The 13623-nt window shown below is 39.6% G+C and overlaps 1 protein-coding gene and 1 long non-coding RNA gene across 2 annotated transcripts; both read left to right on the top strand.

Annotated features, from left to right (window-relative positions):
- Window positions 1-880: 880 nt before the first annotated feature.
- Window positions 881-12592, top strand: LSM14A (LSM14A mRNA processing body assembly factor). Its single transcript, XM_039353686.1, has 10 exons — window positions 881-1113; window positions 3449-3612; window positions 4980-5112; window positions 5383-5502; window positions 6246-6422; window positions 6926-6991; window positions 7740-7916; window positions 8569-8731; window positions 9827-10067; window positions 10785-12592. The coding sequence occupies exons 1-10, from the start codon at window positions 993-995 to the stop codon at window positions 10806-10808; spliced, it is 1386 nt and encodes a 461-aa protein (XP_039209620.1). The 5' UTR covers window positions 881-992; the 3' UTR covers window positions 10809-12592.
- LOC120312655 lies at window positions 8738-9788 on the top strand. Its single transcript, XR_005557930.1, has 2 exons — window positions 8738-8891; window positions 8997-9788. It is a non-coding gene; the product is annotated as an uncharacterized LOC120312655 (long non-coding RNA).
- Window positions 12593-13623: the final 1031 nt, after the last annotated feature.

Raw genomic sequence — 13623 nt, 5'->3', positions numbered from 1 at the left:
GAAATGGGGCTTGTTTTTCTGCTTTGCAAAAACCTATACACGGTGGGATTCAGCCAGTTTTCCCAGTTCCGCAGAACCGGTAGCTAATTTTTTGTTGCCCAAGCCCAGGATGGACTTCTGGAAGCGGCATCCCCACAGAGAACAGGTTGTTCACATATTTGAATCCCACCACTGCCTGTACATCACTTTTCCACCCCATAAAGCTTTTGATGGATTTTTGGTAACTGGAAACACTTTGCCATGGTATTATGAATTGTCAGAAACCACTCTGATTAAAAAAAACAACAACCTACCTTCTGCCCATGAACTAAATTAACTTGGCTCTAAAGCACAGAGGACAGAAAGTAATTATTAAATAATAATTAAAAGCACCAGTAAAAGAAGAAAACATGGTTTAAAAACAATGTGTGTTTAATAAACTTATATGATAATATACATCATACGGACAAAATCAATGGCAAGCTCTGTTGCTATGTGACCACAAAACATTTTGCTATCTTTCTGCAACATTCAGGTTTAGTTGGATATATCCAATTCTATTCAAGGAGTCTATTCAATTCAATTCATTTATATAAGTCTTAATTGTTTTCCTCCCTAATGAATGTTGCGTATTGAATGTACTTGAATAATATTTGCATTCAATAACTATATATAGACTATAAAGAATATGAAAACCAGTTTCATCTCTAACTATCATTTCAGAAGAACCAGGCTCTTTTAAGAACATCCGGTATTCAAGGAATCGAGTCGCCCCTAAATGGACTATAACTCCCAGAATTCGTAGCGATGGCCTCCCGCTCTCCCCCGCCTTCGTTTCGCCCAGCGCGGGGCACCGCGGTTCTCGCGAGATGTCGCTGCTGTTTCCCGGCATCCATTTCGTGGCGCTGCTGAAGGCGGCGGCCGCCATATTGGGAGCGTTGGGGCGGCTGTAGCCCGGACGCCGCTGGCGCGGAGAGGAAGCGGGGTGGGCGGCGGGCGAGGTCGGCGGCGCCATGAGTGGGGGCACGCCATACATCGGCAGCAAGATCAGCCTCATCTCCAAGGCCGAGATCCGCTACGAGGGCATCCTCTACACCATCGACACCGAGAACTCCACCGTGGCCCTCGCCAAGGGTGAGCGCGGGCAGGCCCCTCAGGCCGGGCGGCGGCCCTAGGCGGGCTTCGGAGGGCCGAGTGTCGCCGCGAGCGAGATCCGGACCACCAGGGGCCGCGGAGCCCTCGTTTCCCCCCACGGGAACCCTTCCCGCTTCCTCCTGGTTGTTGAAGTCGTTGCCTTTCCCAGGGCTTTTCGCAGACGCCTGACCGATCGGCCAGTTGCTGGGTTAGGATTTGAGAGAAAAATATAAATTGTTCGCCTTTTCCTTCGGTGATTCACGCGACGGTTCCCTGCTTAAGCCCGGAGCCCCCTCGCAACGTTGAATAAAAATAGGTTTGGGGTGGTTCGAAACCTTCTTATTTAAAAATGAGCCTTGACATGGTATTTTGAGCATTTCTTGTGTTTAAAGTTTTTTTTTCTACTTTTTAACGCCTTTCCTGGATAGTTTCAGGACTTGATATTACTCCTGCTTTCACTCTATATTATTGTTCGTTGAGTTTCATCCCTTTTGTCTCCTCACTAATTAAGTCTTTAAATACTCTTAGGGTAGATAGAATAACAGAGTTCCCAGTCCTCTGGGTAAATATTTCTGTTCTGCTTTTCACTCTTCCCAGATTTACTGCATGAAATACTTAATGTTACTATTTGTAATATTTTGGAAAGAATTCTTGGTAGAATATGTGTTACGCATTTCGAAGCCTTTTCAGCCCTCCAACATTTTCAAATGGACATTTCCAGATTAATGTCTGAAATTGGACACTTAAACTGGGATCTTAGCTGTTTACCTGAAGATGCTGGCAATCCAACAGTCCCTGTATGGGGCACTGGTACTCTTGCTGGAGATAGTGATGTGAGTTGTAATTCAAAGTACAAGAACTATTAGTTTTGAATTTGGTTAGTATAGACACTGAGGTATAGACGTATCAAGCAGCAGACTGATCTGAAAAAGAGAACTTGTATCATTTCCCCAGGAAACATTACATGAAGACAAAAAAACTTATTTGGTTGAAGGCAAAACTTCTTGACTAATCAAGCAAGTTCTGCTTACCCAAATTATAGGAACCACAGTGCAATGACAGACTGAAATTTTGTAAAGGGAGATCTCATGTTTAAACTGCTGCTGCAGGCTGAAAATACAAAAGATAGTTCATGTGGAGGAAGACCTCCGCTGAGGCTGTAAAAAGTAAGCCAGACGTAGTAGGGCAGAGAAAAGGCAGGAGCAGAGAAGGTCAGCCAGTTTACTTGCAAGGAGAAAGCCTCGCCCTTCTTGACAGGCTGCACTGGAAGCTGGCTAATTAGCACAACAGACAGATGGAAAGGATGCTGGGAACAGTGTGTTTATTTCCTAGCTGTGTGTTTTCTGGTTGTTGTGATTCTTGCCTTGCTTTGGATTGACACAGTGCCTTGTGAACTCTGGGCTTTTCTTGCCTCACGAACCCTCTTGTATTGTGGATTTTATTTTGATTGGGTTTATTTTGATTGGGAAACTTTGTGGACTCATTGCCAATTGCTCTGTGGATTAGCATTGGTCTGCTTGTGGCTGGAGTTAATTGGGACAGTTCTGGGTTTTTGGTGAAGGGAGTTGCGGGGGAACTCCTTGGCTTTGGGTGAGAGCTGAAATGTCTGCGACACAACTAGTTACTCATCTTTGTACGTGGGATAAAGGGGGGCTTTAAGATTACAGAGGATCTGGCAGCAGTGCAGTCAATGAAGGAGACAATAAAGAATGATTTCTTCACAGAGGTAAATGCATGCTTGTTACAAGGTGGGACTGAAATGGGACAAATTGGCAGATCTTACAATAAATGATTGTCACACAGGGAAAAATGAAATGGATGCAGGATAGACTGAAATGAACCCTAAACAGAAATTAATATTTTTACATTGTATTATACACCAGGAGGTGTTGTGCTTGAGGCTACACATGAGTGCTTCTGGTTGTTTGTGCCTGATGGATCCTTTGTAGCTTGGTATGATGTGACAGCTCATCACTGAGCAGCATGCAAATACTGAAGTAAATAAGACATTGTTTCCGATTGATATGCCTCTATTTAGCTCTATTTTTGAGAAATCATGTTCATTTAAAAATATTGGTATAGTGGACAGATGCATGAGTGATATTGCTCTAGGATTGCTTAGAGTAGGCGTGTCCAACACTGTAGTTAATGCTGCGCCACAAGATTATGAACTTGTAACGTTAATATGTGATTTATATACATTAACTGTTGCCCAAAATGATGATTCTTCATTTGGTTGGTCACCCATGGCTTAGAGACAGAGCAAATACTTAATGATCCAAATTCTTGAATTGTTTGCATATAACAATAATATAAAAAAAAAATTGTTCTGCAGTTTGTTCATTTGGAACTGAAGACAGACCAACTGACCGGCCTATACCACCTCGTGATGAAGTATTCGAATACATTATATTCCGCGGAAGTGATATTAAGGATTTAACTGTTTGTGAACCTCCTAAACCACAGTGTTCTCTTCCCCAAGATCCAGCAATTGTTCAGGTATCACTGTGTAACACTGAACTTTATGTGGGTCTAATTGTGAAAAGTGAAAAATATGTTTTTGTGTGTGTGTGTGTGTGTGTGTGTTAAAGTGCACTAAATGTTACGATACATAAATATTTGGTGAATATTTCCCTGAATTTGAGAGAAAACACCCAATACCTTTGTATAATGGATTTTTCTTTTTTAAATATGCTTTATTGATTTTTAACATAACCGCCTTAATATTTGGTAAACACCATGTCGTCTAGGTTAGTATTTAAAAAACAATAACAATTTCTATAATTCTATAGTCCATATTATGGCTTTGCTTGATTTTCTCTTCTTCCAATAATATTCTTTTGTCAACCTTAAATTAATACAGTTCTTATTATTTGAATAAATGATAGTTAAATATAAACATTTTGCTCATGTTTCTGCAAATAATAACCACATCAATATAAAATTTCTTTTCTGATTAATCATCTTGATTGCCTCATCATAGATCCTTTTTACAAAGTTCTTATTTAAATTTGTTTTCCCCACAATATTCAAAGCATTCTTACTGGTTAAGATTTTCTTAAAATTAATTACAGTTAAGTATTTAAATCTTTTTTCTCATACAAGCCATCCCAACATTTTTACATTTCTCATATCTTAAAAAAAGAAAAACAGAGAAAACATTTCTTTTATATAAACCATAATCGCTTCCCATCACCTGAATGCATTTCAGGTGGTTGACAGCTTGTTCATATGGTCAGTTGCCAAGTGTCCTGCAATCATGTGATCGCCATTTGGAGTCTGCCATTTCCCCCCCAAAATCAATGGGAAGCCAGCAGGCAGCGAGCTCCAGCGCTTTGAAAGATTTACCCTCCCTTCCTAAAGGAATGGACCTCAAATCAGGTGAAAAACTAACAAGAGCCATGGTTCAAAACCTTTGATCAATGTTTTTCCATGTCTCCACAGGGGAAAATGCTAGCAAATGCCAGCATTCAGAACCTTTCAGCTTGCTAGCATTTTAGCAAATGCCATTTCTGCCCCTGTAGAGGGGAAAACTCTAGTGTCAGTATCCTGGGCCTTCCAAAATGTTGCCATTTACTATTGTTTTCTCCAGAATTGAGGTTTGTCCCTCCAACGGAGGAGATATTCCTTGGAACAGACTTCTGCCATAAATACTAGGGAAGACCATCCTTCTCACAGTTATTCTTCCCGGCAAATGAGTTGATGAAAATTAAACTTATGTATGTCTTCAACGTGTAGAATGAATTTTTATGAATGGACAGTTGTATACCACTGATTGTTAAGAGTTCAAAGAAAAGCCTCTTTTGTTTTTATTGCTGATTTGTAGAAAATGGCACGAAATCTCTTTCAAACATTGTTTTCTTTAGTCTTCTCTAGGATCATCTTCTACTTCTTCATACCAGTCGGTGGGTTCTTATGGTCCTTTCGGCAGAATGCCGGCCTACAGTCAGTTTAGTCCAAGCCCATTAGTGGGTCAGCAGTTTGGGGCTGTTGGTGTTGGTAAGCTGCATTATTTTTTTCTTCAACAAGCAAAGGCTACGTGCACAATAGAGGGATCTCATGGGCAAACTGAGGGGTGCATGTAGCTCTTTATGCTGCTATCTTCTGGATGAGTTGAGCTTCTGAGTGGCCATAAAGGGCAATCCCATATATAGAGTGCTTGTTACATTAGCCAAGGTGGCTGAGTGACTTGATCTGTTAAAATGGTGTTTTTTTTAAGTAGTAAAAATAACACAAGTGAGATGTGACACTTCTTTTATCTTGATGCAGGAAATTCATTAACATCTTTTGGAACAGAACCTCCAGTGAGCACTAGTTTGTCCCAAAACAGTGCAGTTGGTTCCACTTTTACAACAGATGCAAGATCACTAAAAACACAGCTCTCTCAAGGTAAGAATTAATCCTTTCACATTCCTTATAATTGTCATGTATTCCACAATGTAGTATGTGTTCTGTAAATCTGTGCTCCCCAAACAGTGATGCTAAACACACGTTTAAGCATAGCATAACATTTTTATACGTGCTGCCCTGTTTCTCCATATCAGATATTAAAGCCTTGCGCGTTCCTTGAATTTTGGACCACACTAGATCTTAGTGAGGAAATTACAGGTATAATTTCTAAAATCCTTATTTGAGAGTGATCTATTTTCTACATGAGAGTACCAGTCAGCAGGTATAAATGCAAACAAACATATCATAAAAGAAACCTACATTCTCAGGCCCTCATATATTTCTTACTGGATATACAAATAGTCCTTGACTTACAACCATTTGTTTAATGATCGGTCAAAGTTACAACAGCACTGAAAAAAGTGGCTTATGATTGTTTTTCACACTTATGACCCCTGCAGCATCCCCGCGATCACACGTTCATAATTGAGGCGCTTGGCAGCTGGCCTGTATATATGACGGTTTCAGGGTCCCAGGAGAAAAAGTTATGGGAAGAGAATTAGTGACTGAAGATAAAGGTTTACAGCAAGATTTATTTAAAACAAGAAAGGGAATATTTTCATCTAACTTTACAGATAAATTCTATTTGAGAAAGTTATGTCTTCTTCAAGTGAATTAGTAGATTTCCAAGGAATCCTTAAAGGAGGCCCAAAGCTAATACTATATTCCTGCTTCTGTTTCAGCTCGGTCAACCCCTCCTCCCTTAGATCACTTGAGAAAGAGTCCAACCCTGGAGCAAGCAGTGCAAACCGCCTCAGCCCATTTACCTGCCTCAGTCCCAGTTGGGAGAAGTTCTGTTTCAAACCGACCACTTGGGTCTATCAACCAAAAAACATTAGATCATCAGGAACACCGGAGAGGTAGAATATTACTTTAGTATGATATTGCTGCAACCCTTGTGTATGGTGGGTTGTTTTAGATATTTTGGTCTTTTGTTAGTCTTTTGAAAGTCCCTGTGATCGAATTTTGAATTTGTCTTATGTGCTAAAGTGGAATAGAGATCATCTAGAGACAAATAGAGACAAATGTCAGGCCTTGAGATAAAATGATAGGTGCATCTTTATGTCTTGTATCTGGGAAGATACTTCTGGCAGCAGAGAAATCTGTTCAGTGATGGATTCCAGCTTGGAAAAACTTATCCTTTTGTTCTGGGGCATATGCAGAACGGAAAGCGTAATGGTTCTTAATCTGGAACAAACCCATCGCATTCATTTAGAGTCAGCCCGAGTTTGGCAGAAATGAAGCCAGGAATGTTTTGCTTCTTCCAAGCTCCAGATGAGATAAAGCCTGATAAAACAGAATTATTATTCTGTTTATTATAATTATTCATTATAAGTATTGTTTGCATTTCCTCAATTTCTAGCTGAAGCACAGAAGGTAGCAAGATATGAAGCAGAACATCTAAGACATGAAAACAAGCGACAAATAGGTAAACTGAAATCACTTTTGAAAATAAAATATTCTGCCATAGGGTGGGCTAAACTACAACAATGTCCTAAAAGGTCTTCCCCGCTTTAAAGGATTGAGAATGTAAGAACGTTCCCCCTCATTTTCTGCTTCCGTTGGACATGAGAACAACCGGATAGAACGTCTTGCATTACATTCCTGAATATAGGGAGGTGGCTTCCGCCGTTGCTGATTGGAACAAACCAGGACCAAAGTGGATTTCAGCTCTGATCCACAAACGGCTGGCTCCTTATCAGACATTACAAGGATGTTGTTTGTGAAAGAGCGAAAGCAACTGCTTTCCTCTCCTGAGAGATTTGGGGGCAGGGGGCAGGGCTGGTGAATGATGAAAACATCCACGTATCTTTCTAAGGATACGTGGATGTTTTCATCATTGATGACTTTTGAGTTTGTGTCTCACCCAAAATGCAAATATTTTTGATCCTGAAAAGATTGAGGAGTAGAACAATCTTCAGTCTTACGAAGCACATTCATTCAGGATTTCTGTGACTTGTTAAACTAATTCATCCAAAATAAAACATTCAGTATGCCTTCAGTAAACTGATTTTGTCTGGTGACATCGGATATAAGTTGTTTCACATTATTAGTATTAGCAAGCAAACTATTGCCCGTTGGTCAGTGTTGAATGTCATTTGGAGATGCTGTTTACCAAAGCCTGGAAACCTGTGGAGCCCTTTAGACCCTGGTTTTGTTTTTGGTTTTGGCTACAGTTCCAGGGGCCCCTTCGCGGAGGAGCCGGGCAGGCCATCGGGGAGGCCGAGGAAGGTTTGGTGTGAGGCGGGATGTTCCCATGAAGTTTGAGAAGGATTTTGACTTTGAAAGTGCAAACGCACAGTTTAATAAAGATGAAATAGATCGTGAATTTCAAAATAAGCTAAAACTGAAAGGTAAGTGGTGAACAGAGCCTTTTTTACTTGTATGAGGCTTGCTGACTGTGGAGTTAAATCTTATGGGTGCTTTTGTTGAAGAGAGGCTTCATTTAGACATAGTCAAAGTCTCTGAGTTTTTTCCTACATAATTTTCCTTTTCCCTGAAGTAATTGTCTCACATTCTAAATTGCAACTCCGTATGCACCAGATTTAAGTACCCAAATTGTTTGAGTTAATAAAATGTAATTATAGAGTTTCCAGTGGGTCCAGTTCATACTTAATCGTGCTTAGGATAGATTGAAAATCATCATGACATTGTGATTTCAAGTAGTTTGATTCTAAATGTGACTAAATCTGGATCTAGCTGATCTCTTGGTGTAACTTTAGTTTTTGCTAGTTACAAGAATGTGGTAAAATGTGGTAAAAGGGTACGAAAAGAAACAGAAAAAAATTAAAAGAACCATTTGTGTTTTTTCCCAGTTTTGGGGTTCCCTTCCCCCATGTGACAATGCCATTAGCAGTCATTGAACTGTTCTGCTCCAAAGGTAGCTGCACGCAAGAAGATCAGGCAGTGATAGTGAAGTTAAACAGTTATTAGTTTTTTCAGGCAATATTTTCCTAGAATGGTCATTGAGGTTGGTCTTTTTCTTTTCCCCTTTTGATTTTCTAGAGGATAAGCCTGAAAAACCTGTGAATGGGGAAGATAAAGGCGATTCAGGTGTTGACACCCAAAACAGCGAAGGCAATGCAGATGATGAAGACCCACTTGGCCCAAATTGCTACTATGACAAAACCAAGTCTTTCTTTGATAACATTTCTTGTGATGACAACAGGTACCAAGTTTTTCTGAGCAAGCTACACACAATGTTCTTTTGATACTAACATGTAGAATGTCTGAGCCAGAATTTTGAATGTGAATAGAGAACTGAAGTTTCTTTTTCACATTAAGCAGAATGAAGGCAGTAGAATGAACTGGACTAGTACATTATATAGGTGGGTGCAACTTTTGATTGCAGTGTCCGCAATTAAAAATGATTTCTATCTTACGCAAATATTAGTAACTTGTTTTTATAATTATAATCTTTCTTCTGTACTCAGGCTTGCCACAGTTCATTCTACTCTGCTCATTTTGCTGCAGGCCATATGAACCATAGATGGAGACTTCGAGTGTCAGGCTTGTCCCGACTTGAGCATTTAGGAAAGAAAGACCCTCGACTCCATTTTTGAAATGAAAGGTTTACTTTTACTAAAGTCAAGTGGTTACAGCATAAGCAAAGCTGGATCTGAATATTCCCATGCAAAGCCTGCATTTTTCCTTCTTCCCTGGTCCTCCCCCATTGACCAGTTCATCAGTGTCCAATGATATTTGGTGCCTCTTTGGTGGAGTTTCGCATTCCATTCTCACAGCTGATCTGTTCTGGATTGACACCTTTGGTTCCTGTCATCCTGTCATTCCCCCCCTCCTATCTCCCCAATTTCTCTCTCTCCCCTGCATTTTATGGCAGGATGCCAACAAAGCAGAGTGTGGTGAAGATGGCAGACCTGACACTGAGATTGAGACTTCTGCTAAAATCAGGCAGGTTCTCTCAAAATCCAAGGCTGAGGTAGTGGACAAAGTTGTTTCATCATTTTTTTTTTTTTGCATCAGTTCATCAACAGTTTATGAATTTCTTCTGATCTCAGTTCTCTCCCAAGTGGAACTTAATGAAGATCCTGGCATTTCTAAATTCACCTGTCTCTTTTCCTTTGGGTGTCTACTACTAAAGGTTTGAGAAACAGGTTACATAATGTGCTGTAATGCAGTTTGTACTTTTCATTTTGCTAACTAACCCTGGCATTTCTAGTGGTCATTTGGTGCAAATATCTTTTTATGAAAAAACTGGTCATAACTTGAAGCAACAGCAACATATCACTTCTGTAACTTTCAGAGAACGAAGACCAACCTGGGCAGAGGAAAGAAGATTAAATGCAGAGACATTTGGAATCCCATTGCGTTCAAACCGTGGTCGGGGGGGATTCAGAGGCAGAGGGGGAAGCGGAGGAGGTGGTGGCTTCCGGGGAGGTAGAGGACGTGGAAACGCAAGAGGACCCTTCCATGCTCCTCGGGGTTTTCGTGGTGGATTCAGAGGTGGCCGTGGTGGCAGGGAGTTTGCGGATTTTGAATATAGGGTAAGGCAGTTACCAATATTATTACTATCTGTAAATTGCTAATTGTAGTGCTACTTACAGAACTGAAATAGTTTAGATAATTCACTTACTTTTTTCTTTACTTATGGTACCATTAACTCAGTATATCTTTATGGTTATCATAAAATATATATATAGCATGATCTTACAAGTACAGTGAAAGAGAAAATCTGAAATGGTTCTGTGAATCTTCCTGCCAGTTTTCCCTTTCCTTTTCCACCACTGGTTGGTGGCCTCATTGAATTAATTAATTAAGCACCACAATAAATGGGCTACAAATTCATGGTGAAGTTTCCTTTTTATCAAGTCAGATCACTCCTCTGTCTAACATCATTAAGCTATACTCCCCAGCAATAGCAAGGATCTTTCCATCTGTACTAGGCAATGAATTGGGACTTTTCACAGACTAAACATAGGCACTAAAGTAAGAGGCATGCCTTAATTTTTTTCTCAAGAGCAGCAATTGTTCTATTTCATTCATATTTTGATGTACAGTAGTTATTATTTATGTTTTATAACACATAGTTGGTAAAGTCTAGTAGATGTAATGAAACTCATTCATTTTGAAAATTTGATGACAAGTTTATTATTTATCAAATTTGTATGGCTGCCCATCTTTCAAAATGTTTATGTTCTTGATCAAATTGGCTTTATATCAGCTTGAACCAAAAATAATGTTAATTTTATATTACTTTTTAGAAAGACAACAAAGTTGCAGCATAATCTACAAAGAATTTGAAAGCAGGTGGACTTGCTGATCTTCATGGTACCGAGAAGGTGTTGGGTTTTTGCAAAGAATTATGTTCATTTGCTGTTAAAACTTCACCAGCACTGGCGTTTGTTTTTTAATTTCAAAGGAGCAGTACTTTTTTTGAAAATATGGCCATCTTCAAAAACAATATTAAATATATTTGAGATAGAAAACTTAAATAATTTCTTACATATAGTTAAAGTATAAAGCAGTACTTCTGTGGAGTTTTAGTATTTTTTTTTCATTACACAAAGGGTTTTTCTGAACTAAAATTGTATTTTATAATTGCTGCAGGCTGCAAAGACAATTGTATGCAGAAGGCCGTCAGTACTGTGAGTGTGTTGATCCTGTGAAGGTTGTATTTGAAATCCTGTAATCTCTCTTCTCAGATAGTTGTAACTTTTGTCAAACAGGATGCTGGGCAGTAGAAAATTTGGTTTGTCGGTAAAGAAAGTATAAACATTGAAAATGCTGTTTCTTAGGCAAAGGAAGCTTTTTATAGTTGTATAATTCCATGATTATCCCATTGCCAAAGAAACACTAGGGATTTTGTATAGCTGTATAAAAAGCAACTAATTTTTTAAGAATAAACATTTTTAAGTCTACAAAACTGCCCTGTTGAAATGCTAAACACATGTTTGGAGGGTTTCTTTCCAGCTTTTCAGCTTTAAATTTGTTTGTTTTTATATTTTGATTACCAATAAATATTTGAAATGTTCTTCCATTATTCAGAAGGATTAAAATATTTATCTTGCAAGAAATCCATTTTCTAGTTTTTGGTCTTGCTGAAGGACTGGACCACACTAAGGGACTATTTAGATAAAGATAAACTGTAACACTTTATGCACATTTTGAAAGTCACGTTATGATAGTAAGTGAAAAGAGAACCAGCCCCTGAATGGTTCCCATTGAGGTGCCTGGAATAAAAATGAAATGTCTCCATGTGTCGATTCTTAAAATGTTTTGCATTGTTGGCATACTCCATTAAAAGTGATTTCTTAGTGTCTGCAGTTGCCAGAGTTTTGATGGACTGTAGCTTGGAGACATTGACTGTTCATTTTTACCCCAGTATCACTAGAGTGATTTTGCCTGGAGTAACTGAGGTTAATTCTAATAACTAGTTATGACTTCTTTTGCTATTAAGTTATAATTAGATACAGATCTTTAATAATTTGTATTTTTATGTATATCTGAAAGCCACAAGAATAAAGGGATCCAAAGATTAAAATATTTTATCTAATTTGCTGAATTTTTGTTCATTTTCCTTCATGTTCAGTCGTGATAAAATGTGGATAAATGCACTGTTAGCAAATGGGAATATTAAGGTGATAGAATCATAATTTTATATTTTTTGTATAGCACTATAAGGAAGTATTTTGTAATTCATTTCCATATGAGGCCAATTATTTGGCAACTGTAGAATTAGATACTATTGTTTAGTAATATTCTGCATGTTAACAACGCCTTTTTTGGAATCCACAAATCATGATACTGAACAGTTTTGAGGGGCTTTTTAGACAAAAGGCAAATGCTGTATTGTTGCAATAACTATGTATACTGTATAAGGCGTCCCAAACTTATTTAAACCAGATAAATTGTAAATACCAATGAGACGTTATGAAGATATGATTTGGTTCCGATTTACCCATCAGTTATTTGAGTTTACTAATTGGGGCATGACATCCCTTCAGTGTATCTTGCTACGAAAAAGTGGGCCTTTTATTTTAAGCCAGAATAAAACCATTCAATAAGAAAAGTAATCTTTGTGAAATTTCTTTACAGCTCCATTATATTTCAAACGTAGATATTTGGGCCACTTCTTTTGGCTCCCTTGTTTTCAGACCACAGTTTGATCACCTGTTTAACAATTAAACCTATAGCCTCACAGCTTTGGATGAAAACAAGCTTAGTATTACTTAACTGGCCTAAATTTTAAATTTTTGATGTTTTTCTTATATTACATTGTCTTAATGGTCCATGTTCTTCTATTAGCATTCGGTATCAAAATACAGAGAATAGGTTTACCGTATTAGGATCATCTAAACACCAATGAAGCCAAAAAAGGATAAACACACTCGATGTGCAAGAAAATCAAGATTTCCATTTATGGCTTTGAAAACCTGTAACTAAACCATAGGAAGCTGAGAATGTTTGCTCTCGTCCCACGGATGCAGTTTTTCACATTTCCATTTAAGAGACAACTCTGGACTGCGAATTGAAAGATTGGAGGACCTCCTTCGATTGGAGGGAGGCAGATCTTGTTCAATTATCAACGCTCAGCAGGGATTTTAATCTCAAAACGGGAAATGAATTAAATCTGCGTCTCAAGCCTCTGCCTGCCTGAAGTTAGAAAAACGTTCAGACTTTTATTTTTTATTTTGGTTACTCCTGGCTTTGCCTCCAAGGCCTGCGCAAACCGGCTGCCCAGGGAGGAGCCCCGCGATCAGCTTTCCACTCTCCCGCTTCCCTTATCAACCACGGAGGCGGAATTGCCGCAGCCGGTCAGGAAGGTGAAAGGCGCGCAAGAGCTGCGTCGGAGGAGACGCGGGTCCCGCCCGGGGAAGCAAGGCGGCCCACCAACGCTGCCCGCGATGCCCCTTCCCAGCCGGCTGGAAAGAGGCAGCTTCGCGCGCCCACATTTGGCCCTCCTCGCCTGCCGTCTCCAGAGGGCGGACGCGCGCCACGCTTCCGGTCGCCCTGCCGCTGCTTCCGCCACGTGGGTGGCCGGAGACGCCATGGCGACCGCGCCGCCCCGGGTGCTGTTGGGGCTGTGCGACGCCGCCGTCC

This window comes from Crotalus tigris, unplaced genomic scaffold, assembly GCF_016545835.1.
Source record: "Crotalus tigris isolate CLP2741 ecotype Arizona unplaced genomic scaffold, ASM1654583v1 scf7180000018525.42219311030:4301911, whole genome shotgun sequence".
NCBI classification, from domain to species: Eukaryota; Metazoa; Chordata; class Lepidosauria; order Squamata; family Viperidae; genus Crotalus; species Crotalus tigris.
Note: the sequence above shows the minus strand (reverse complement) of the source record. Positions and strands in the feature narration are given on the sequence as shown.

Excerpts from the sequence above, each read along its gene's own strand:
- LSM14A (XM_039353686.1), top strand. The coding sequence starts at position 993 with ATGAGTGGGGGCACGCCATACATCGGCAGCAAGATCAGCCTCATCTCC. Across the intron at positions 1,114-3,448 it reads CACCGTGGCCCTCGCCAAGG|TTTGTTCATTTGGAACTGAA; the intron begins GTGAGCGCGGGC and ends ATTGTTCTGCAG. Across the intron at positions 5,503-6,245 it reads AAAAACACAGCTCTCTCAAG|CTCGGTCAACCCCTCCTCCC; the intron begins GTAAGAATTAAT and ends CTTCTGTTTCAG.